This window comes from Gracilinanus agilis, chromosome 3 (genome assembly GCF_016433145.1).
Source record: "Gracilinanus agilis isolate LMUSP501 chromosome 3, AgileGrace, whole genome shotgun sequence".
In the NCBI taxonomy this organism is placed as follows: Eukaryota; Metazoa; Chordata; class Mammalia; order Didelphimorphia; family Didelphidae; genus Gracilinanus; species Gracilinanus agilis.
Window position 1 is genome coordinate 325,344,882 of NC_058132.1, and position 25,948 is coordinate 325,370,829.

The window sequence follows — 25,948 nt, forward strand, 5'->3', positions numbered from 1 at the left end:
CTACTTGATGTTTCTCCATACCTAGTTGGCAGGAAAGTGAAGAGGGTGAATAAAGAGGCTTTAGGCATGGGGATTGGAAAATTGTTTGCCTAGATAATATATGTGGAGTTTGTACTATTGAGCAACTGTTCACAGCCTTGGGAATATAGGAAAAGAGATAGGAAGAAGAATGATGGTGATGCTTTCTGGCCCAGATTCCTTGTCCTCAGGTGACCAAGAGCCTATGCTCCAGCTATTGCAGGATAGGACTTGGGGCACTCTGCCACCCTAGACTGGTTCTTTGCCTGGCTTGGCTATATTCCTTCCTGTTAGACTTCTCTCCCAATGGAGATAGATAGCCATCATGGAGAGAATGATTGAATTCTAAATCTGGAGCCAGAGATACCTGGATTCAAATCCTCTCTGGTTCCCATTAAGCTGCATGACCATGGGTCAATTACTTAATCTTCCTGAGCTTTAATTTCCTCACCTGTAGAATGGGGAAAATAACAGTAGAATGGGGATAATAATAGCACCTACCTCACAAGGTTGTGGTGACATTCCTCACACATGTAAGGTACTAACTAAATTTCAAAGTGCTATATAAATGAAAATCATTATTATTATCTTAATTTTATTGGTGAGGACACTGAGGCAACTAGGTGGCACAATGGATAGAGTGCTAGACTTGAATTCAGGAAGGCTTGAAGATGCTTAATGGGTATATGGCCTTGGGCAAGACACCTACCCCCGGTTTTACTTTAGTTTCCTCAACTGTAAAATGAGGATAATAATAGAACCAGAATTGTTTTGAGAATCAAATGAGATAATATTTGTAAAATGGTGGTGCATAAAAGGCCCTCCAAAATACTACCCATCATCATCAGTGACATGAGTTGCTCATAGACAAAGTTTACAATAGTGGAGCTAGAGATTGGATTTAAATCTTTTGACTCCTAATCTTTCCACAGCATCACAACCTTGCTGCTTAGCCAGGGTGCTGAATCAGTGTCCTCTTACACTGAGAACCCAAGGAACAATCTATACTTTCTGCCTTTATTGTGTCCCAGATAACTGATGTCCTTTTAAGTGCTTCAAATTCTAATTAAATCAGAAGCTGGCCCCACCCAGAAGGCATTGCTAACTGGTCTCATTTTGTCTGAGGGGGCTGATGTGGATGCTGGAAGTGTTTCTGACCCAGGACATTTCTAGTGGCTGTGGCACCTCACTTTATAGGGTTCACTTCAGATGTAATGGGAACATTTGTCTCTGTGCTGTCACCACTTCTTTGCTATGACACTTTGTTTCCCTGGGATGTTCTAGGAAGTCTCCTAGCTTCCAGGAGTACACTCGCACTCTGTGTACTCTGGCTCGTACGCACTACTTCATAAATCAGTTCCAAATGTTATCAAAGACAATGTCACTTCATCCCTTACCTTTATTCCTTGGCCAAGACTCTCCAGGGAATTAATATCCAAACCTTCCTTGCAGGCTTGCAAGCAGGAAATCACTTTCTGACTCTCGATTCTTCCTGGGCGGATTGTGAGACTCGCCAGACTGCCGTGGAAATACTGAGCAAATCGTGGTTTTGTGACTTCACCTCCTATGAGAAAAGCAGGGACATGGTTCATTTTGTTTCAGTTCAATTCCAGTCAATTCAGCATTTGCTAAGCATATGCTTTATTCGGAGCATCAGAATTCAGGTGCTGGAGAAGATACAAAGTTTGAGTGAAACAAAGCCCCTGAACTTTTTGTAAGTCATGAAACTTATAGTGTGGGAGGAGGGTTCTGAAAGATACACAAATAACCATAATAAATGTGTAAGAGCAAGGGTGTCAAAGGTCTGGGTACATGTACTCTGTACTAGGTTAAAATAAAGTTGGGAAATATTTAACAAAATAAATAAAAATAAGATTTATTGTTAGTTATTTTCTGTCTAGTCAAATTTTTCATGACCCCGTTAGGGTTTTTCTTGGCAAAGATACTAGTCATTTCCTTCTTCAGATCACTTTACTAATGAGGAAACTGAGGTAAATAGGATTAAGTGACTTGTCCAGGGTCACATAGCAAATAAATGTCTAAGGCTGGATTTAAACTCCTCTTCCTGACTCCAGGCCTGGCACTCTATCCACTGCCTGGAAAAAAAATAAAATACCACACAATCATGTAATTTTGTAGTTTTCTAAGTCAATATACAGCCTGCAGTGGTTTGTTTGTTTGTTTGTTTGTTTGTTTGTTTGTTTCCTTCCTTCCTTTCTCTCTTCCTCTCTCTTCCTCTCTCTTTCTTTCTTTCTTTCTTTCTTTCTTTCTTTCTTTCTTTCTTTCTTTCTTTCTTTCTTTCTTTCTTTCTTTCTTTCTTCCTTCCTTCCTTCCTTCCTTCCTTCCTTCCTTCCTTCCTCTCTTCCTCTCTTCTTCTCTTTGTTTGTTTGTTTCTTTGTTTGTTTCTTCCTTCTTTCCTTTCTTTTCCTTTCTTTCTTTTTTCCTTTCCCTGTCTCTCTCCTCTCCATCTCTTCATTTTTAAACTCTTAATTTCAATACTGTATATTAATTCCAAGGCAGACAAATGGTAAAGGGTAGGCAATGGGGGTTAAGTGACTTGCCCAGTTTCACACAACTAAGAAATATATAAGCTCTCCACATTTGAACACAGGAGCTCTCATCTCTAGGCCTGGCTCTCAATCTATTTCTATTTGAATTTGAACATCGCTGATAAAGTATGGGACTTGTAGTTAGGAATTCTGGTGTTCTTGTTTTAGTTTCTTACTAGCTGTGAGACTCTGGGCAAATCACAGATCCCCTGAGTTTCAGTACTGTCATTTGCAAATAGGGTTGATAATAGCACCTACCTCACTAGGTTGTTGGGAGGATCAAAAGAGATTATGTAAAGTATTTTGTAAATCTTAAAGTTGTATAAATGTAGACTATCAGAATGTGATCAGTGTCTTGTTGTTCAGTCCTTCCAGTTGTGCCCAACTCTTCATAACCTCATTTGAGGCTTCCTTGACAAAGATAATGGAGTGGCTTGCCATTTCCTTCTTTAGCTCATATTATAGATGAAGAAACTGAAGCAAACACAGTTAAGTCGCTTGCTCAGGGAGTACAGCTAGTACAGCTAGTAAGTGTCTGATGTCAGATTTGAACTGGAGGAGGTCAGTCTTCATGGCTTCAGACCTGACATGCTATCTATTGTGCCACCTAGTTTATCTTAAAATGGTGAAAAGTCCTGGTGAGGATCAGGGGAGTAATGGTAATTACTGATGGACAGGATCACAGACGGGGTTGGGAGACATTACAGTTGGGTCTTAAAGGATTTCAACAGGTTGCAGGGGTTGACAGGCAGAGGGGACAACATGACCTAAGGCATGGCATATGTGGCCAGAAATGATTAGTTCAATTTGGCTCAGAGGTAGAAGATGTGAACGAGAGTGGTACAGGATGAGACTGAACGGTGGGGTGGTGGTAGATAGTGGAGAGTCTTAAACATCAGTTAGAGGGGTTGGAACTTTTCTTGGGAACTGCCAAAGGCTTTGGAGCCAGGCAATAAAATGACCCCATCTAAATGCATAAGGAAAATCACCATTTGGCAATGGAGGAGACTGTGCTGACACTGTGCTGAAATTCATTCACTGTTGCAAAAACCTGAGGACTCAACTTCCCAGATGTTCACTGAGTGGCTAGAATCCTAACGAGGTGATGTTTTATGCATGCCAGTATGGTTGCACTCACAACCCCCACTATATTTAAGGGTCTTGTCAGCCTTTCCATTATAATAAACTCCTATTTTCACGGGCGTATAAATCAGAAACACAAATGTTCTCCGAGCTGAAAACTGTTGGAGAAGGGTGAGAGTTCTTCACATCTCCCTTCCAGAATTAGCAGCCAAAAGGCATCATTTTAAACATCTGTGTTTTAATGAGATTAAAAAAGAGGAGAATAAATAAAATGGTCAATTTTGGTGGCAAAAATACATTATAAGTCAAGTCAGCTCCTATCCACTTCTTTGGCTAAAGTCCTGGAAACTGGACTTGCTTCAATGTGTTGCAGAGTTCATAGATTTTATGCCGGGGATGATGAGTGGGTAATATTCCCAAGGCCTAGGAAGCAGGTGTGTGAGAGGCTAGTTATTCTGTTTATAGCTCAAAAGAAGGGTTTTTCTATACTAAAGTGTTCCCAAATACAATATCTTCACTAATCCTCATAACAAGTCTATAAAATAGGATGATGATTAATTTAGCCATTTAATAGATGAGGAAACTGAGGGTCAGAAAAGTTAAATACTTGCTTAAGGTTGTCTAGAAGAACCAGGGCTAGTATCCAAGTCTCCTGATTCTTGGCGTAGGGTTCTCCTTGGCATAGGAAGGCATTTCTGTAGGTTCACACTGAACAGAACACCGAAATTAGTCATGAAGACCCAAGTTCAAAACTTGCCCCAGACAATGACTTTCTTTGTGACTGGGTAAACTTTCTCAGCCTCAACTTTCACATCTGTAAAATGGGGATCATAAAAGTACCTAATTTTGTAGGGCTCCTGTGACAATCAAATATATGTAAAGCAGTTTGTATATTTTAAAGCACTAGATAAGTGTTAGTTATGACTTGTACCCAGTGTAGTACTTTTCATCTTTCTGAGAGTTGCTCACAGGCATAATTCTTTTTTTAAGGGGGGGGGGGGAACAGAACCAAAAATTTTAATAGTTTGCCAAACATACATCTATTAAGATTATCTAAATAACACTAACATTATAAAATTGGTATGGATAATTCTATAAAACAATGAACACAAGTTACATATCAACAACCCTTGCAGTCCAACAATGACCCCCAAATCCCAATAGCATGAGTTACAAACATGGATATAATTCATTTGGATTTTTTGATTGTATCTCTAAGCTCTATCAGAAAGGATGTTTCCTATCCCAAGTGATTCTCTTCTTTGTAAATCCTTTGTGCAAGTTACTTTCGACATGCTGGAGATCTTTTCTCTGGTTCTTTGAATTCATTTATTCAGTAGATGTTTGACTTCTACTATGTAAATTGATAGGTACGGTTGGTGATGCAACGGATAAAGCACCAGGCCTAGGGGTAGGAAGATCTGAGTTCAAATTTGGCCTGAGACCCTTATAACTGTGTGACCCTGGACAAGTCATTTAACTTTGCTTGCCTCATTTTCCTCACATGTAAAATGAGCTTGAAAAGGAAATGGCAAGCTACTCTTTGACAAGAAAATTCCAAAAGGGGTCATGAAGAGTTGAAAATGACTAAACAAACATCAACAAAAAATGGGCCAGGCACTCTGCTAATAACAAAAATACAAAGAAGGATGGACAGACCTTGCAATCAAGGAACTCATATTTTAATGGTAGGGATAACATATAAATAATTAGGTATGGGCAAGATAAATACAGAAACTGGGAAAGGCTTTGCACAGAAGGTGGGCTTCGAGCTGAGTCTCCAAAGAAGCTGAGAGGAGACTGAGAAGCTGAATTGAGGACACAGGACTTCCCAGTATGGGAGACAGGCAATGCAAGACTGGATATGGAGCAGGAAAACCAGTGAGAGAGACAATGAGGGTCAATGCTAGGGTGGCATTTGGTTAAGTGCAGAGAAAGAGACATATATGAAAGATATTCCAAGGCAGAAATGACAAGATTTGTCTATGATGAGAATGACACTGAGTTTGTGAACTTAAATGACTAGACAGGCAGTGGTGCCCTTGATAGTAAATAGGGAAATTTGGAAGGAGGAGAATTTTAGGAGAAATATAATGAATTCTGGTTTGGATGTACTGAGTTCTAACACAAATTAAGAAGGGCTAAAATTTTGGTGATGGTAATGGAAAGAGGGGTGTGGATGTAAGAAATATTAAGGAAAGGGAACTGTTAGGATTGATAAAGTTAGTATAGTGTGGTTGAGAGTTCTGTAGTTGAAATTAGAACATTGGGTTTGCCTCCTGGGTCCAAATCTTCGAAGCTTTGTGACTGTGGATGGAGGAATTAATTATTGGCTTAAAGCTCAACATAAAATTAAAAATAAAATGAAATAAAAACAAAGATCTTGGCCAGTGGTCCTATCATTCCTGGCAAATAAAGGGAGAAAAAGTAGAAGTGGTGTCAGATTTTTGTATTCTTGGGCTCAAAGATCACCGCAGATGGTGACTGCAATAATGATATTAAAAGATGCTTGCTCCTTGGAAGGAAAGCTATGGCAAATCAGGACAGCATACTAAAAAGCAGAGACATTACCTTGCTGACAAAGGTCCATAGAGTCAAAGCTAGGGTTTTCCAGTAGCAATATATGGTTCCTACTTTGTAAAGCATTAGGTGCAGCTAGGTGGTGAAGTGGATAGAGCCACCAGGTCCAGAATCTGGAAGATCTGAGTTCAAATTTAGTTTTGGGCTAAAACGGATTGAAAGAGAGCTGCACTATAAGGAAAGCTGAGCATTGCAGAATCAATGCTTTTGAATTGTGATGCTGGAGAAGACTTTTAGAGTCCCTTGAAGATCAAGATCAAATCAATCAATACTTAAAAGAAATTCAGACTATTTACTAGAGGGTCAAATATTAAAATTTAAATATTTTGGCCACATAATCAGAATACAGAACTCATTGGAAAAGACCCTGATCATTGGGAAAGGTTAAAAGCAAATGGAGAAGAGGACAACAGAGGATGATATGGATAGATAATATCATGGTAACAACGAATATGAATTTGGACAGACATTGGGAGAGAGTGGAGGACAGGTGGGCCTAGTGTGCTGTGGTCTGTGGGGTCATGAAGAATTAAAACTGATTGAACAACAAAAGGTTTCTATTAGTTCCAAATCTGAGACCCTAGGATCTCATGGTTCTTTTAAAGCTCTATGTGCCATAAAGTAATAGACAAATGTGAGTTTTTATTCTTGTTGGACATCAAGGAGTGGTAAAAGAAGGAAGATAGAGAAATCAAACTTGGTTGACTAAGGAAAATGCTATGTAAGAGAAATTGGAAGGTAAAGGAGGAGTCAGCTTTGGGGAGAAGATGGGGAATTTAATCTGGGGTACACTGAAGTGTTGGATGGCTGCTGTATATAGGGGAGAGTTGAATATATAGAGACAAATAGGAACTAGGATTAGCTGTGAGGAGTCAGGGTTTGGAACCCAAAGCAGACTCATCTGAAGGTGATAGTGGTGGGATGATAAGAGGTAGAAGTGTCCCTTCCCCTTCTTTTTTCTTTCTTTAAAAAACAAACAACGAACCCTTACCTTCCATCTTAGAATCACTACTGTATATTGGTTCTAAGGCAGAAGAGTGGTAAGGGCTAGGCAGTGGGGGTTAAATGACTTGTCCAGGGTCACACAGCTGGGAAGTGTCTGAGGCCAGATTTGAACCCAGGACTTCTCGTCTCTAGTCCTGGCTCTCAATCTACTGAGTCACCTAGCTATCTGTCTCACATCCCCTCTTTTTTCAGATTGGAAGCTTCTGAGCATAGCTATTGGTTACTGTATAGTAATGGGACTTAGTTTACTCCATGACCTTTAACAACATTCTCATAGAAGGATTCCTTTCCATTCTTTTCCTCTGAATTTGTTGAATTTCTCTTGTTTGCTTAGTCTTGTAGAAGGTAGCTGTAACCTGTTCTCCTACTTGTCAGTATGATTTCATGTATTCCTTAGCACCTTCCATCACAGTGTGTGCCATGTGAGATGGAATGGTTTGTTGGGAAGTATGAAGAGCCAGAATTTATGAGACCTGAGCTCTAGAACTAGTGAGCTATTTAAATTAGCTTTGGGCAGTGGTAAAATGTTACCTTCTCTACTCATCTTATAATATCTGTATGAAGATCAAATAAAATTAAGGATATGAAAATAAATAAAAACTAAAAGTAGTATGCAAACATATTTATTTTCCACCTTAATGCTGATTTAAATTGACTTTACTTTAAGAATCTTGTGATGTCCCTTGAGAAAGGTCAGTGGGAGGAATTTAATCATTGCCCTAAGTTCCAGGTGTACTCTATTCCAATTCCTTTGACAGCCAGTTCATTTTCAAGAGTGGAAGCTATAACCAACAGATCACACAATATAATGATTTCCCTTGATGCTCTCAAAACAAAATTCATGGGAAACTTATATACCGATTAAATAAATAGCCCATTTCTAGTGTATTATAGGTTAGCATCATTAACCTGTAAAATTAGCCCGATTTGCATTATCATGACATTTTCCATACATCTAATCACAATATGCTTTCAGCTCTGTGGATGAATGAATGAGGAGTCAACAAGGTATTGTGGAAAGAATCCTGGATTTGAAGTCAGTCTGAGTTCAAATCTAAACTCTGTCATTGGCCATCGCTCTGACCCTGGGCAAGTCTAAGCCTCATTTGTAAAATGAGAGGATAGGACTAATTGACCATGAAGTTCCTTTCCAGCCCTAAATCTATGATCCACTGAATGATTAAAGGCTACTGTAATAAACAAATGGAAAGAAAACTTAATAGCTCCTGTGAGAAAACACCTTTAGAAATATGTGCAGATATAGCATTAATGGATTAGAACATTTGTTAGTCAACCTTACTTAAAGTCAGAGTGTGGGGTTGCCTAGGTGGTGTGATTTGAAGTTGTTCCTGACCTGCTACCAACCCCTCCATGTTCCAATTTCTCCTTTTTTTATATGCCATGGCATCTGAAATTCTAATATTAGAACCCTGCCTTAATATCCCAACCAGACACACACACAGAGGTCATCTTGCCATCTTCCTACCAAAGTCTGAGTGAGCCCCAGAATTAGATCTTTCATAGAATCTCTTATTAAAATGCGAATGCCTTTGAAGACTTAAACTTTACCCTGTGATCTTTGGTTTCTTGACTCATTCTTATTATCCCACTTATTTTTCTCACTCATGTTTTATTTGCCTTGACCTTTGATATGCTATCTTAATATTTCACTTAGTACAACCTTAGAATCCCTTAACACCCCATCACCTGTCATTCCTGATCAATGATTCCAATTCCCGGGGTAACCCCTATTCTCTGATTTCTACACTTCTCTTTTACTACTGCCAAGTTGTGATGGAGAAAGTCACAAATCAAGCAGAATACACCCATTATAAATTCACAGTACCTTCTACTATACCGTTATTGATTCCTTATCTCATTTCCCACAGCAGCTTTCCGGACCTATTATTCTCTTTTCTCTCCCACAATCTGCTACAGTTACATTGGATGACCTAGTTTCCTGTTTCACTGAGAAGATTTAGGCCATTCAATATGAACTTCCTCAGATTCTCCTCCTCTATTCCTCAGATCTCTTCAGTATCAATCATTACCTTCTCTCTCCTTCCTGCCTGTCACTGAACAAGAGCTGCCCCTTCTCAGCACTGAAGCTCATTCCTTATCTTAGTCCTTGATTCCATTCCCTGATGACCTCTCCACGATGCTGCTTCAGCAGCGCTCTCTTCTTGTGTGCTTTGACTCCTTCTCTACTCCATCCTTCCCATTCCATTTCTAAAAAGGCTCTTGCTTGGCCCATCTGGCTTATTGAATTACTGTCTCATTTCTATCTTTCCTTTTATTACATTTCTATCTATTCCTTTTATTATTATTTTATTACTGGAAAAAATAGCTTATGTCCAGTGTCTCCTTTTCCTCACTCTACACGTAAGGCCCTTTCTTGGGCTTCTGCTCTAGTTCCTCAGTTTGAACTGTTCTCTAAAGTTAGCAATAACCTTCAGATCCCTCAAAATAATCATCTTCTTTTTTCAGCCCTCATTTCCCTTAAATTTTCTTCAACTTTTAAAATGCTGGCAACTTTTCTTGCTTTCTTCTTTGGGCATCAATGGTGCCTTCCCTTCCTGATCCTTATATTAATTTTCTAACCACACCTCTGTCTCTTTGACCAGCTCCCTGTTCTCTTCCTGACTTCTTATTGTAGGCATCCCCAAAGATCTGTCCTTGACCTTCTTCCTCTTATTTTTATTTGAAATTTTATTCACTCTCATTGCTTTAACACTACTCTTTGCAGATAAGTATCATATCTCTGTCTTGGGGATTCCTGATACCAGAATAGCTCTGGATGATGAGAATCTTTTTTTTAAAATCATTTTTCTTGCCTTTCTTCTCCAAATTAGAAATTCTTGTTAGAGCCAGGTCCTAAGCAATTCTGGAGGGAAAACTGTGGACAAGTACACCCCTGGTCTTCATCATATGGAATTGTAGAACTCTGGAGTGCTGTGTCCTTCAAGGATCATGAAAGTGGCTAGGGTCAAATGGCTTGAAAACTTTCAGAGCTTTTTGCTATCTTTTCTATGGCAGACTCTGATGGCTGTCCTCTTGGACTTTCCAGGTTCTATACCCAGCTTTAAGTCTAAGCAACACAATTACAGATATACCCTTGATTGGATGTCTAGTAGAGAGATGCTGATCCTAACCCTTGTCATCTAGCTGGAAGGCTCTGAAGATTCATACCTTCAGCCCTGCTGGCCTTGACCAAATTCTGAGTCTGGTAACTGAATCCTCAGTCTCAGTCTTTCACAGAGGTTAGAGTGACAGCACTGCCAGTCTATCCTTTTTCCTCAGTACCTGCCCTGGATACTTGCTTGTGGACCAAAACTGTGATCTTTGGCTAGAAAAATGATTGGCTGTAGATATTACTTAATCAATAAACATTAAACACCCTGCTCTATGCCAGATGCTTTGCTGAACACTGGGGATACTAAATGTGAGAATCTGTTTTTCAGATGCCATATTAATTTGTATATATTAGGGAAAATTACTGTATATTCCTGTGTCTTGGATCTGGGTCAGAGATACTATCCAATCTGCTACTTTTTGCATTATCTTTTTAATTTATTTTTTAAATTTTAATTTATATATGTATATGGATATATACATATATAATTTTTATTCTTAATTACATGATTCATTTTCTTTTCCTCCCCACTCCTAGAGTCAACAAGCTATTCTACTGGGTTGTACAAATGTTGCCACTTGATACCTATTTCCATATTATTCATTTTTGCTAAACAGCAATCTTTTAAAGCCTGAACCCCAAATCACATCTCTATATACATGTGATAAGTGATGCCATATGTTTTTTTTTACATTTCTACCTCCCACAGTTCTTTCTCTCAATGTGGTTAGCATTCTTTCCCATAAGTCCTTCAGGAGTGCCCTGGCTTGGCTTGCATTATCTTTGTACTTAGAAATCACAAAGAATGCCTTCCTTTTTTTTTAAGCAGAATTTGGTTAATAAATAAAATGTTGTTTTCCTGGGGGCATGTTCCCCATGATGTAGGTTGATTGCCCACTTCTTAATTAGCTATTTACCAATTAAAGATTTCTTGGTCTATTAGAGGGAGGGGCTGAATAATGAACTCCTAAAATTTTATTTATTAAGCTGCCTGACCCAGTTTGGGTCATCCCTAGTCTTGGGAGAGCCATGAAAATATATATTATTTTATTGGTTATGATGCTGGCCTAATCAATAAATCTGATATAATTAAGAAACTTGTATTCTTACCCCAAAATCAGTCTCTGGAGATAATTTTAATTGTAACACAAAGAAAGGCAAAATATAGTTCTTGCCCTTGATGAGTTCACATTCTAATGAGGGAAACTACACATTTTAGAAAAAACAAGCTATGTACAGGAAAAATAGGAAATAATCAACAGAGGGAAAGCACTAGAATTAAAAGGGATTTGGAAACTATAGAAGGTTGAATTTAAGCTCGGACTTGAAACTAGGGAAGTTAGAAGATGACAGCGAAAATGCCTAGAATTGGGAGATGGCATATCCTGGATGAGGAACAGCAAAGAGGCTTGTGTTACTGGATTTAAGAATATATGACAGGGTGAAAGGTATAAGAAAACTGGAAAAGTGGGGTGAGGGGAAAGTTAGGTTATGAAGAGCTTTAAATGATAGGGAATTTTGTATTTGATCTTGGACAGGGAGCTGTTGGAGTTTATTAAATACAGTGGTCCTATGCTTTAGAAAAATTCCTATGGTGGCTGAATGGAGGATAGATGGACTGGATATAGCATACAACTTATCAGCAGGCTACTGCAATGGATCAGGCACAGAGAGAGGAGAGCCTGCACCAGGATGGTGGCAATATCCAAAGAGAGAAAGGAATGTATTTGAAGGATGCCACAAAGGTGAAATTGTTGGGCCTTGGCAGTAGGTATAGTGAGTGAAAGAGAGTGAGGAAGTCAGGACCATATCTATGTTGTGAGTGGGGGCTTGAGAGGATGGTATTATCTTCAGTAGTAAAAGGGAAGTTAGGAAGGGGCAAAGATTTTGGAAGGAGAAATAATTAGTTCAGTTCTGAACATGTTGAATTCAGGATATCTATGGGACATTGAATTTGAGACTTCCATTAAGAAGTTGAAGATGTTAGCCTGGAAGCTGACAAAGAGATTAAATCTGCATAAATAGATCGGAGTGTCATCACCAAAGAGATAATAATTGAATCCATGGGAGCTGATGAAATCCTCAAGCACATATTTGAATATTGCCTCTCCCATTAGATTGTAAGGCTTTTGAGGACAAGGACTGTCTTTTGCCTCTTTTTGGACTTCCAGTGCTTAGCACGCTGCCTGAAACACAGTAGATATTTAATCAATAAATGTTTATTGATCAATTAATTCATCCTTCAAAATACTGATGAAAATTACAATAGACCTTATCAAGACAGTCCTCCACTCAAAAATCTTTGGTGACTATTGTTTACTAAGTAAAGTTTTTGTTATTTCACATGGTATTCAAGACCCTTAAAATTCAAGCACTATTCTAACCTTTCCAACCTTATTTCATATCATTCCTTTATGATACATTCCTTTATCATACACCTTATGCTCCATTTATACTGGATTGGTCTCCTCATGTGTACTGTGTTCTCAGGCTTTGCTCATTGTTCTCTATTGTAAAGTCCTCCCTCCCACCACCCCAAGTCCCTGCTTATTGAATTCCTACCCATTCCTCAATGCCTTCAGACAATTTTCATTTGTAATTTTTTAATCATTTACTATGTGTCACTATGTACGATAATAGCTACTGTTGGTGTCTCTCTTTAGACTGGTTTCTCTGAATGGAAGAGATTCAGAATGGTATATGATTAATACATATTTGCTTTATTCAGGGCTAAGTAAATGTTTAACAACTGACTCTCCAAAAACATATGAATGACTCTTTAAAGTATAATCTACACTCTTAATATTTATGCCATCACATTCTTAAATCTAGAAAGCAACAAAACAATAAATCAAGCCCTGATTTGTAGCATTTGATGATTTTCAAGGTGAAAATGGTTACATGGAAGATTTAACAACTTGCTTTTGTGAGCATGCTCCTGATTCTATTGTACTGGATTAGTCTTTGTATGAAAGATAGGAATTATCAGGTGAATAAGAGGAAAGAACCAATTTTTTAAATGTTGTAATAAAGTGATGCCCTCAAAGACTAATAAGGTATGAAGGGATCTCAGATGTTATCTGAAATATGAATATCTTCTCCATCTCTAGCAAATAGCAATCTTGCCTCTACTTGAAGATGTCCAGCTCTAATTGTTAAGAAGGTTTCCCTTCTACCATACTCTATAGGGTTTCTATAGGGCAGTAATGGTGAACCTTTTAGAGACAGAGTGCTGGGCCTAGTTCCCCCAGACCAAGTACCATTCCTGCCCCCACCAAGACTATGTGCTGTGCCCCTCTCTTCACTGAGTGTTGGGTGCACTCTGCCCCCCACCCCTTACCCTACACAGGAGAGGGAGGAAGTGCTCCCATTAGGTTACTGGGTGGAGGGGTGGTTGATATGAAAAAATGTCCTCAGTGTGGTGGAGAGGGGCAGGGGAGTGGCCCAAGTGCTCTGCTGTCCTCCAGCTCTGCTACCTATGAGCTGCTCACCTTATCCCCTATGAGCTCCCATTGGCAGCTGGGTGGGGATATGAAAATACATCATCAGGCATAGTGGAGAAGGGGAGGGAACAACTCTTCCTGAATCCCTCTGCCTTTCTAGTAACAAACTTGGGTGGAGTAGGGTGAGGATGGTTGTGTGCCTACAGAGAGTGGTCTGTGTACCATCTTTGGCACTCGTGCCATAGGTTCACCATCACTGCTCTAGGGCATTTAGTAAGACCAAATGAGATCCATGCTGGTACCAAGAAATGGGAAGTTAGTTAATAAAGAGCATAATTAGGAGACAAAGGCTGAAATCAATGCTTAGGAAAATATAGGCAGAAGAGCACTAAGGTGGAGAGTAAGAGAAATAACAGCTGTCTTCTGAGGGAGGAGACAAGAGAACTATAAAAGTGTCACTTAGGGTAAATGGACCCCTCTAGAGTTCCTAAGGGGTATCATTAAATTAGAGCCTTTAAAGATAGCTTCAATGCCTAGAGGGACATGTAAAAATTTAAAGCTTCTGTTTTTGTTAGAAGAGAAAAACAGCAGGATCAGTAGGAAAAACATGACCAATTCTTGTTTATTTACATTCATGTCATTTCCACACTTTTGTTCACGTTGTTCCTTCTACCTGACATACTCTATCCTTTCTCATGACATTATCTGACATTTATATTGTCCTTCAAAGTTTGCAAAGCACTTTATATACATTTTCTCATTTGATTCTCACAACAAACTTGCTGAAGTAGGTATTATAGGTATTGTTACCTCTATTTTGCTAAAAATCGAGTGGTTAAGTGAGTCATAGAATAGTAAGTATCAGAGACTAGATTTGAACCTACATCTTCAAGACTCCAAGTCAGCACTCTTTCTATTATCACCCTCTCCATCTATATCCTGCACATCAGTCAAAGCCCTGATTAATTTCCAGCTTCTCTGTGAAGTTTTTCTTGAGAATGGCCAGCCCATTAAGATTTCTCTGCCTTCTCTGGAATTCTATAGTTCAATGATGGCAAACCTTTTAGAGATAGAATGACAGACCCTTCCTCCATTCCCCTCCCCACCAGACTATGCCCTCCCCTCAGAGACTGACTGCTGTGCACCTCCCCCAAGACAGGTCCAGGGAGGGAGCACTCCCTTTGGGCTGCTGGGCAGAGGGGCAGGCCATGTGAGAAATGTCCTAAGGCGTGGTAGGGACAGGGAAGGGAACCCTGAGTGCCTCTGGTTTTCTAAGTAACTAACTCTAGTGGGCAACTGCAGGCATGTGCATAGAGAAGGCTCTGCTTGCCCTTTTTGGCACATGTGCCATAGGTTCACCATCACTGCTTATAGTCCTTAGACATATTACTGTCTCATTATGTCTCATTTCTCCTTTGATCAGTAAAAAGTTCTTTGAGATCAGAGACCATATTTTTAATACTGCCTCTAGTCCCTTTCAATACAATACATTGAAATACTTTTAATAGTGCTAAGCCTGAAATTTTGGGAGATTTACATTCCTAGAAAATTCAAAGAATTTACACAGAACAGAGTTGTTCAACATGTGCTGCCTGAACCAGACTAAAATGTAATTGGGGCATAGTTAATGAAAGAAATAAAAGCATAATAAAACACAGATAATATTCTAGTCAATACATAGCTCTCTGGGATCCTTATATATGGTTGAGTGGCCCCCACTTCTCTTTGAGTTGGATGCCACTGACAATAGGAAAATGATCTCACGTAGATTTATGATCAGCTATCACTGGGCACAAAGTTGATTGGGTCTCAGGAGAACCAATATAAGACTTGTCAATCTCTTATCCCCACCCAAAAGCATCTCTTCTGTTACCATATCTTCTATGTCAGATCCCCTATCAAAAGAAAGTGGAAATGGGAGATAAGAAAGCACACAAGCCAGCATTTTCACTCTCTGAGAGTTCCAGTTCCTATACCTACCTATGTGGTCATGACCCCTTTTGGAAGTGCAGAATCTATCTAAAATTAGAGTACTGCTGAGGCACAATACCTTAATTGAGATTGGCAGCAACTGTAGTGGTGGTAGTGGTGGTGGGGTGGGTATCTTAAGTACCTTGATGGTTCAAGTCATCCCAATAACGGGTCACAATTATGGCAACAAATTGTTTTTATCCACAATCGTGTTCTTGATTCAATTTCTTGCTTGATGACTAACCCACAAAAGGCTAATTTGGGTGACTGTGTAAACCTGCTTTACCATTTTGGTAACCTACAACCAACTGATAGTCTCAGCTAAATGCTTTTGTTCTACAGTCAGTTGTCCCAGAGAAGTTTTTTTGTCCATAAGATATAAAGTCTTTCTGGCCAGAGAGACAGATGTGGAATTTGTTGTATTCATTATTGACTCAGAGTTGGGAAATCAATTCAATTAGCATTCTTCAGTAGGCAGTTAGACATGCTATTTGAAATACTCATACTCAGGGCAGTCATGATATCGTCTTAAAGTAATGAAGGATACTAAAAGATCTTTATTTTTAAAAACAGTATTTAGAGTATCTACAAATACCAAATGGTTTGTATTTTAAATTTTATTACAAAACAAACGTCACGAATCATCTTCAGGTAGTGCATTAACTAATTTTTTCACTAAAATACTTTCCTCAAATATGCCAGTAATGGCACTTTTTATATATTTTAAATTATTTTTTGTATTTTGATTCCTGGGCTCATGTCAATCAATCAGTTTTTTTGAGCATCCATAGTTTGCTCCTGCTTATGGAAGACCAAGATGTTTGGATCTTGTTTAATAAATAGTAGGATTCAATTAAAGGGTCTTGAACAGAAAAGCAAGACAATGAAAAAAAGAAAAGAGAGGTCAGAGTAGGGGTAGTGGCCTAGGAGAATCAGGAGTGATAAAGGGACTGGAAATCATGGTAAGCATGAAGAACAGATTTAGAAGGAAGGAATCATTTATAATCAGAGAGGGAAATAACCTGAGAATTGGATATGGAGGATGAGTGAGAGGGAAAGGGGAAGGGAAGGGAAGAAACATTTTTTTAAGCCCCTACTGTGTCAGGTATTGTGCTAAGCAATTTAGGATTTTTACAAATATCATCTCATTTGATCTTCATGACAACCCTAGAAGGCAAGTATTGTCCCTATTTTTCAGCTGAAGAAGTTGAGGTAGACAAAGGTTAAGTGATCTTCCTGTAGTCACACAGCTTAAAGTGTCTGAGGCCAGATTTGAATTCTCTAGTTTTCCTGACTCTCAGGTGACTAAAACGATGATAGAGCTCTCATCAGAAATAGGTGAAATTGTGGCTACTGTTTCACTCCCAATGCTTGGTTCAATAAAGTTCCTCCCTAATGCCAATATAGCTACAGATCAGAAAGCTTAATATTCCTCAAAGTTGAGTTAGTGCTAAGATTTCATTGTAGCAGGAAGACTTCTTCTGCCTTCTGCCCCAAAGTACACACAAGGACAGTTTCTCAATGTCAGCCTAGGTATTTATGTTAGGAATAAATAGAAGTGGATTCATGTTTCCTTCATTTCCACTTGATTTGAATAACATACCAGGTTTCATCTGTTAATAGAGATTTCTCTCAATTGAATAGCTATTCATGGATGGCTGGGAGCCAGTTTTGTGCTCTTAAAGGATAGGGTTGTATAAAAACATATACACTGTCCCTGCTTATTTATATGATAAAATAACCAAATAAAGGAGAGATAGTGTAGAGTGATGGCAAGAATATCAAGTTTGAAATCAGAGGAACTTAGTTGGAATTCTTTCTCTGCAAGGATTACTATCTGTATGACTTTGGATTAATCATTTTAATTTCTCTGAGTAGTAGTCTATAAGACAAGGGAATTGGACTCCATGATCTGCATGGTACCTTCTAAATCTTATGGTCAAATGTTTAAACGGAATATGTAATTTGTGATTATGAGATGTCTCTGCCATTACCATGTCCATTTTGCTATGGAGGAATGAAGGTTCTTCATGACCAGTGGATACAGAGATTGTAAGGGTGGTATAATATGTCGCAAAATTTTATATATATATATATATATACATATATATGTATATGTATATGTATGTGTGTGTGTGTATGTATAGTACATAAAGTCTGACTAAGAGTCTTCTCATCTACCTCTCCATTATCTCTCTTTCTTGCTAACTTATAATCTCCTTCCTGCCCTGACTTCAGGAATCAAATGTCCTCTGGCTATTTTCCTGGCTTCTAAAGGTTTCCTACCCTGGCTACCCCAAGCCTGTCACAGTCTTAAAAGCTTGAAAAGGAAACCAATACATTCATTACAGTCTCAAAGGAATGGGCCAACAGGCTAATTTAGAATTCTCAATCTGATTTTTAGAGCAGTAGTAGAATGGAAAGATTCAAGGACATCTACTCGTCATGTCATATAGTAACTTACTTTTTGTAGAATTGGTTTTCAATCTAGTCACATCATTAATAAATAACCCCAAGAAACTCATAGCCAGATAAGCACAGAGACAATTTAAAAGATTTCTGTGGTCAGGAGCTCCACAAACACAGATTTGCTAGGCTTGAACAATCTGGTGGCATCTGCCTTCAATCATGGTAGTAGACAGTGTCTGAAAAGAAGACAGCTGTCTGAGTCTTGCCTAAGCTTAGGAACCATAGAATTGTCAAAATACATGATCCATTAAGGTCATTTTTTGTTATCCTATATTACCTGGAAAAATCCATACTTTAGTCAGCCTATCTCTACATAACATCAGACAAGTACTTGATGCTAAAGCCAAGTGTGAAGATTAGCAGATACTGAGAGGTGACCTAGGAATTCACAGAAATGGCATCAAGATAAGATACTACTGGGTAATTATAATTCCAGTCTTTACAATTTAGTAGCTAGTTGTAGCATGGTTCTGATAAATGGATCTCAAAGCCTATCCTGTGTTGCTCTCTCCTTTCTCTAATCTCATTGCCATCCCTTTCACTTTCCTTCCCTTTTTGTTTATCTAAATAAACTAACTATGCCATGGAACTGATATATATCCTTTGTTATTTATTGTATTTTGTTGAATTTATCTTCTTTGTTTTTAATTTGTAGTATGGATGGATGTGCTAGTTTCTTTTTTCTTAAAAACAAAACAACATTCACTTAACTTACTTTTTTACTTGCAAATTCATTGAATGATAGACCTGTAAAGGAGAAATGAATATAGCCAAGGTCGCTGGCTAGTAAAAGGCAAAGCTGAAGGATTTGAACTCATGTATTTGGATTCCTAGCTTAGTGCTATTTTAACTTTTTAATACTTGCTTTCTTTTCCTTATAGGAATCAATTGGCCCCAAAAGAAGAAAAAGTTCTCAGCTCTTGGTCTAAAAGATATGATTTGGAACTCAACATGGAACCAAAGAAAGTCTGAAAAGGAAGAGACTCTGAAAATCAACTAGCTTAGTTCCATCAAAGTAGATGAGGTGGAAATGAAAAACCCATAGATTTGTTATTATGTTCATGGTGGTGCCTACAATTCTCTAGACATTATGTATGTAAATAATGATACTGCCATTTGGAAATAGAGGTTTGGTTTGCATTTGTTTTTTTGGCATGAAGTATATCTCAATTGTAAATAAGCTCCCTTATAATTAATATATTATGCAATATATTTAAGTTCTGTGCCTGAAACATTCCTTAAATATAAACAAGCTTCAATCTTCCTTTAATTACTAGAAAAATGTCAACAGAAAATGGAGTTTGGGATCTTTTCAAAATTCTAGCTTTAGATTAGCTAACTGGACGCATTAAGCAAATTAAAATTTGCATATTATTATCATGTAACATTGCTGGAAGAAATTCTCAGGAGAGAGAAACAAGAAGTTGCTATTAAATCATCCCTGATTCTCATTGTTCAACTATAGACCCAATTTACCACAAGTATGAGCAACACCCTTGACTCAAAACATAACTGCTGTGTTCTCGGTTTGGAAGGAAATTTTAAATGAAAGCTTCATGTAGCTGTTTTAGACTAGAAGTAGATATAAACTTAAGGAGAGTTTAGAGAAATTCATTCATGTGTTGATCTTGGATGGAATCCTATTCCATCTTCAACTTGAGGGACGTTACAGAGGATGACTATTTCCTTCCACAAATGTTCCTTGGTATTCCCACCTGAGAGGGGACAGTTAATTGTTGGAGTTATATTGGAACAAAACATTTGCTGTTATTAGTATTTTTTCTTTTTTACTCTCTAAACATCCCTTTTGTACTTTTTACCATATCATTAGGTTCTAGAATTTGAAGCAGGAAGAGATCTTAAAGGTCATATAATCCAACCTTCTTATTTGAAAGGAGAAGAAACTGAAGTTAAGAGGAAATGAGATGTTCAAAGTTGTATTTTGAATTGGTGAGAGAGAAAAGACAAGGATCCAGATCTTATGTCTTTTTAATACAATGCTTCTTATTAGGATGTTACAAAACATAAAAGTATATTCTTTAAATATTGGCATTGACTGTCCCTCACTCAACCTCCCTCATTTAGTTTGGCTTTGCCTAGGGTCAAGGTTAAGGTTAGGAAATCCCAGAAGGTCTTAACAAAAGAGAGGAACTTGAATGGTTGTTTTTCTGGAAAAAAAGGAGGGCCCCAAAGTACTAAATACATGGGAGTTGTAACTATAAATAGCATTCATGGGGGTTTATTCAGTCTATGTTAAGAAGGCAAAGCTTCCATATCTCATCTCTGACACTTCATAGTCTTATGACCATGAGCAGGTCACTTACTCTTTCTGACACTAAGTTACTTCATTTGGAAAATGGGAAAAGTAAAACCTGTAGTACTTTACAGGATTTTTTTGTGGGGCTTAAGTAAGATTAAACTTATAGATATAAATCTTAGCATATGTATGTGCCAGACATTATTATTATTGTTGTTATTAGTCATCTTGTTCATATTTTTGGTGGTTTTTAGATCAAAATGGTCCTGGGATAAATTGCTATCCTGATATTATTCTTTTATGTTTAATCTTTTGGAGACTTTTGCATAGGTGAATAAAATACCTTCTAGTTGTAATCAAATAAAAGCAGTAAGATACAAAGTCATCCTTTGAAGGCTTATTGAAAACATCCTCAGTATAACTCCAATAGCAAACAAAATGATGGGAGTGATTTGTGGCTCATTCTGTTCCCACATCCCATTTTTTTGGGCTGGACCCTTTATATTTTGAAGTGTTTTATTCCACAGATCTTGAAGATTATGACTAGTTGGTAGGCCAGCATTTATTAAAAATGTTGTTTTTTGGGGAAAAGCTGGGTTGTTCAGTGAATTGAGAGCCAAGCCTAGAGACGGGAGGTCCAAGGTTCAAATATGGCCTCAGACACTTCCCAGTTGTGTGATCCTAAGTAAGTCACTTAACCCCTGTTGCCTAGCCCTTACCACTCTTCTGCCTTGGAGCCAATACACAAAATTGATTCTAAGATAGAAGGTAAGGGTTTTAAAAAATGTTTTTTCTGGGCATGGTGGTACAGACCTGTAATCCCTGCTACTCAAGAAGCTAATGGTAGTGGATTTCTTGTAGAAAGGCTGAATTTACTGAGTATTCCCATTCAGTCTGGTAACAATATGGTAGCCTTTGGAAGTGGGTGGGACACCAAGAATGGCCCAGTTCAAAAACAAAGTAGATCAAAACTCCAGTGCTGATCAGTGATAGGGTTGGAGCTGCAGTGAGAGCCTGGGTAAGATAGAAGACCCAGTCTCTAAAATAATAGAAAACATTTTTATATTTTCAAGGATTGATAATTGTACCTAGGTGATAATGGGTATCAATTTGAACTAGGGTAAATTATTTGATTCTAGCACAGTTTACTAACTGAGATCTCCAGGGTATTTTCGGGGTCGTATTTGTACTATGGGGCTTTGCCATTTGTTCGTGAAAGACTGCAAGTTTATGATGCATAATTCTAGCCAATAGATCATATCTTCTTAGGTATTGGGCAAGTGCTAAATTTTACAGTCTACAATGATGTGTTGTATAGAGTCTACATTTTTTTGTGCACAATCTGCATCTATGTCTAAGCTCTTTAAAAATAGTATGTCTAAGGTCTTTAAAAATATCCTTTTTGTAATTTCTGGTGGTATTTTCCTGTTTCTGAATTGCTATCACAAACCCTTCCATTTCTATAAACAAATCCATGTGACACAGCCATTTGTTTGATATTTCTGTCTGGATATATTGTTGACTGAGTTCATACAGATGCCAGCCTTGGAGAGCCTTTGAATTCCACTATTGAACATTTCAGAAATACATTGATAAGCTGAAGAATATCCAGAGGAGGGCACCTAGTATGTCATATGAACACTGGTTGAAGGAAATAGGCATGATGAGCATGGGGGAGAGAAGACAGGGGCGGCAACATGGGAGTTATCTTCAAGGATTTGAAGGCTGTTCAATAGAGGAGGGATTTGATATATTCTGTTTTACCTCAGGGGATAGATCCAGGAGCAAGGGGTAGAAGTTATAAAAAGGTCCATTCTGACTTGATGTTTGGAAAATTTTCTGAATAATAAGAGATCTCCAAAAGTAGAATGGGCTGCCTTAAGAGGTGGTAACTTCAGGTAGAAATTGAACAGACACTTGAATATGTTAGAAATGGTTATTCTTCTCATGTATTGGTTGGATTATGATGGCCATTGAGATTCCTTCCAACTCTGACATTCTGTGACCTTTGCTATTTGATAGATGCCATTTAGAGATAAACCTCCTTTAGTTACACTGAATAAATCTGATGGTATGTACCTTTCATCAGCCTTAACTCTTGCTTAGTTAAGTGAGATCTGATTGGTCCAAAAATATTTCTGAGGATTTTTTGACGTACTTATCATGTATTCTGAGACACATGGTAGGTGGCACAATGGATAGAACACTGGGCTTAGAATCAGGAAGAATTCATCTTTATGAATTCAAATACATCCTTGGACACTTACTAGCTGGGTGATCCTGAGCAAGTTGTTCAACCCTGTTTGCCTCAGTTCCTCATCTGTAAAATGAACTGGAGAAGGAGATGGCAAACCTCTCTAGTATCTTTGCTAAGAAAACCCCAAATGGGGTCAGGAAGAGTCAGAAATGATGGAATGATTGAACAACAACAAAATTAATTTTCTTCCCCTATCTAGAGTGTTATTTCTTTTATACCTGCCTTCAGAAGAAGGTCCTGTGTTTCATTTATACAAGAGACAGCAATTAATAATAATGAGTTAATACTATATTAAAGGCAATCGGGAAAACCTGAATTCAAATGCAGCCCAAGAGACTATCTGTGTGACTTTGGGCAAGTCACTTAACTGCTACAGTTTCCTCAATTATAAAATGGAGATCATAGTAGCTCCTATTTCCAAGGCTGCTATGAGGATTAAATGAGATAATATTGGTAAAGTGTTTAGTGTAGTGCGTGGCACACAGTAAATGCTATATATAAATGCCAGTTATCACCATTACTATTGTTATTGCAGGTCTTTGTTAGAGGATACTTTCCTAATCTGTCAGGTTCCTTTTAACTATCATCACTACCACTACTTTTGTTACTACAGTTACTATGCCAATATCAGATAAATGGAGAGTTTAACACCTTTCTGTTAATAGAATGTTAATGATACTAAATGTACTATAAAATGACAAATATTTATATGCCAATGTAAAAAGGTAAAATTCAGAGGAATAATTAAGTTATATATACCTTTGAACCCAGCAAGACTACTATTAGTTCTACATCCCACTGAAATCAAGGAAAGAGGAATAAAACCTGTATATACAGGAATATTTATAGCAGCTCTTTTTTTGTGGTAGCAAAGAACTGGACACTGAGGTGGTACCCATCAGTTGGGGAATGGCTGAAAAGTTGTGGTATACATATATTATTACAAATAACATGTATATATAAAATATAATGTACACATACAAATATAGACATCTATATGTATACACATAAGTATCCATGCACACACACACACACACACACACACACACACACACTCATATATATATATATATAGGAATACTAAGAAATGGTGAAAGGGATAGCTTCAGAGAAACCTGGGAAGACTTCTGGGAATAGATGCAGAATGAAGTCAACAGAACCAGGAGAAATAGTTTATAAAATTACAACAACATTGTACAGACCTACAACTTTGAAAGACTTAGGAACTCAGATCATCACAACAATCAAACATGATTACAGAGGATTCAAGATAAAACATGGCACTCATCTCCTAAAAGAGAGGCAATTGGACATGGGCAATTTTTCAATTGACTATATATTTGTATAATAGGTGTTTTTTTTCTCTTGTTTTTTTCAATGAGGGTAGGGTAGGAAGGAAAGAAGGCAGATTTTAATTGATTAAAAATAACTTAATTTAAAAGAGATTTCAAAGGACTAAGAAAAACTGATGACAATAGATGGAAGCCAAGGAAAGAAAAATAACACAAGATTGAAGACCTTGGCTTTAATTATATTAAGAAATTTCCAGTGTCATCATCAAGATATTTTGAAAGATCCTGTTTTCTTTTGAAATTTAGCATTATTGAGGAGACTGAGACTTGGGATGGGGGAAGAATGGATTCTAGAAAACTCAAAAATATGAATGAGTTTTTAATATAATAGTAAAAAGTGGGACATTTGCCTTTTTCTAAATAGTTTTTAGATAGAGAATGGGGAAACCACACCAATTATTTTAATTTGCTCTGGCTCAGTTTTATATTTAAACAGTTAATTATACCAGTCTACTATTTATCAAAGAACTGTTCTGCAACAACATGGTATAACACATAGTGACAGAGTATACATCTAGCTAAAAACAACCAAATGACTTAGGGACAATCTGCCATCTTCTTCCAAGAGGCAGGAGGGAATGGGTGGGGAGAGGCATCAAGGATGGTAGCCATTTCATCATTTGTAAGAAGATCTGAAACCTTTCTTTTCTCCAGTTTCAGTTTGGAATTGCCAGAGGGTCGTTAACAAGAAAAATCATTAGCAACATGCAGTCAATGGGTATAGTTCTTTTTGATCTGAAATCAACATCTGGCTCAGCCCAGGCAATTTATTATCAGAAAAGCTGACTGTCTGGATTAGTATGTAGTTTCTACAATCTCTATTTTATCAGGAAAGGATTAGTAAAATTAGTCAGGCCAATATCCACAATTTTTAATTACTCCCCTCTAAAAGCTTCTTTCAGATCAACTTAATATTCAGTGTCTACTATGTGCTAAATACCACATGGCTACTGCACAGGAATGGTCTGATATTTGGACGTTGAGGGTCCTCTTAGGTTTCAACAGGGTTACCTTGCCAACATGCGCCAACAGTAAGTTGCATGGCTATGTGTGATGGGTGAATGGGCCAATCGTTTGTCACGAGATAAGGCTCATACGTCGTGCCATCCATGTATAAGGTGACCACAGGAAACTCCACATTGACGACGTAGTAATGCCACTCCTTGTCACAAATCTAAGCAATAACAAGAAAGAGAAGAACCTTTTAAAACTGGATGCTTCCCATAATGATCAAACAATTTCTTATTTCAGTTATGAAGGAGGAGAGTTGCATTGGGCTTGTAGACTTTCATTTAGAGGACCACAAACACCATTATCTACATTCTATTGTATTTTTATTTCCCAATTTTTAATCTGGTTCTCAGGCTGAGTATTAGACACCTCTATTGGAGAACTTGGAGAACTCTACAATGTTCTATATCTGAACATTTCAGGTTTTATCCCAGATGCCAAGTCAGTGAGCCATCTATCTCTTGAATTACAACATCTTCCAGGAAGACTTTCCTAAGTAATTTGTGGAGCAAATGATGCTTTTTTTTCTACAGCATGCAATATTTCCAATGTTCTCTTCAGTCACTGTGAAATATCTTTCCCCTTTGGCTTGTATAGATCCTGAGCAGAGATACATATTATACCATAATATAGTCCCTTGCACATTGTATGTACTCAACAAACACTTTTTAATTTGTTGGAAGAATGAGTGATGCAAACATTTGATTCATTTGTTGACTATTTCAGTTCATATAATTATTGGCTGTCTTGGAAGGCCAGAATGTTAGTTTAGACTCAATTTAGATAATGCTTTGCAGACTGCCACATTGGGGGAAAAATT

The 25,948-nt window shown here is 37.8% G+C and overlaps 1 protein-coding gene across 1 annotated transcript in view; it reads right to left on the reverse strand.

Annotated features, from left to right (window-relative positions):
• CLSTN2 (calsyntenin 2) overlaps positions 1-25,948 on the reverse strand; it is a 612,830-nt gene that overhangs the window by 39,873 nt on the left and 547,009 nt on the right. The window contains exons 9-10 of the mRNA XM_044669146.1: positions 25,129-25,291; positions 1,416-1,582 (exon numbers count right to left, since the gene is read on the reverse strand). Of these exons, the coding sequence (XP_044525081.1) occupies positions 1,416-1,582; positions 25,129-25,291 (330 nt within the window). The remainder of the gene's footprint in view (positions 1-1,415; positions 1,583-25,128; positions 25,292-25,948) is intronic.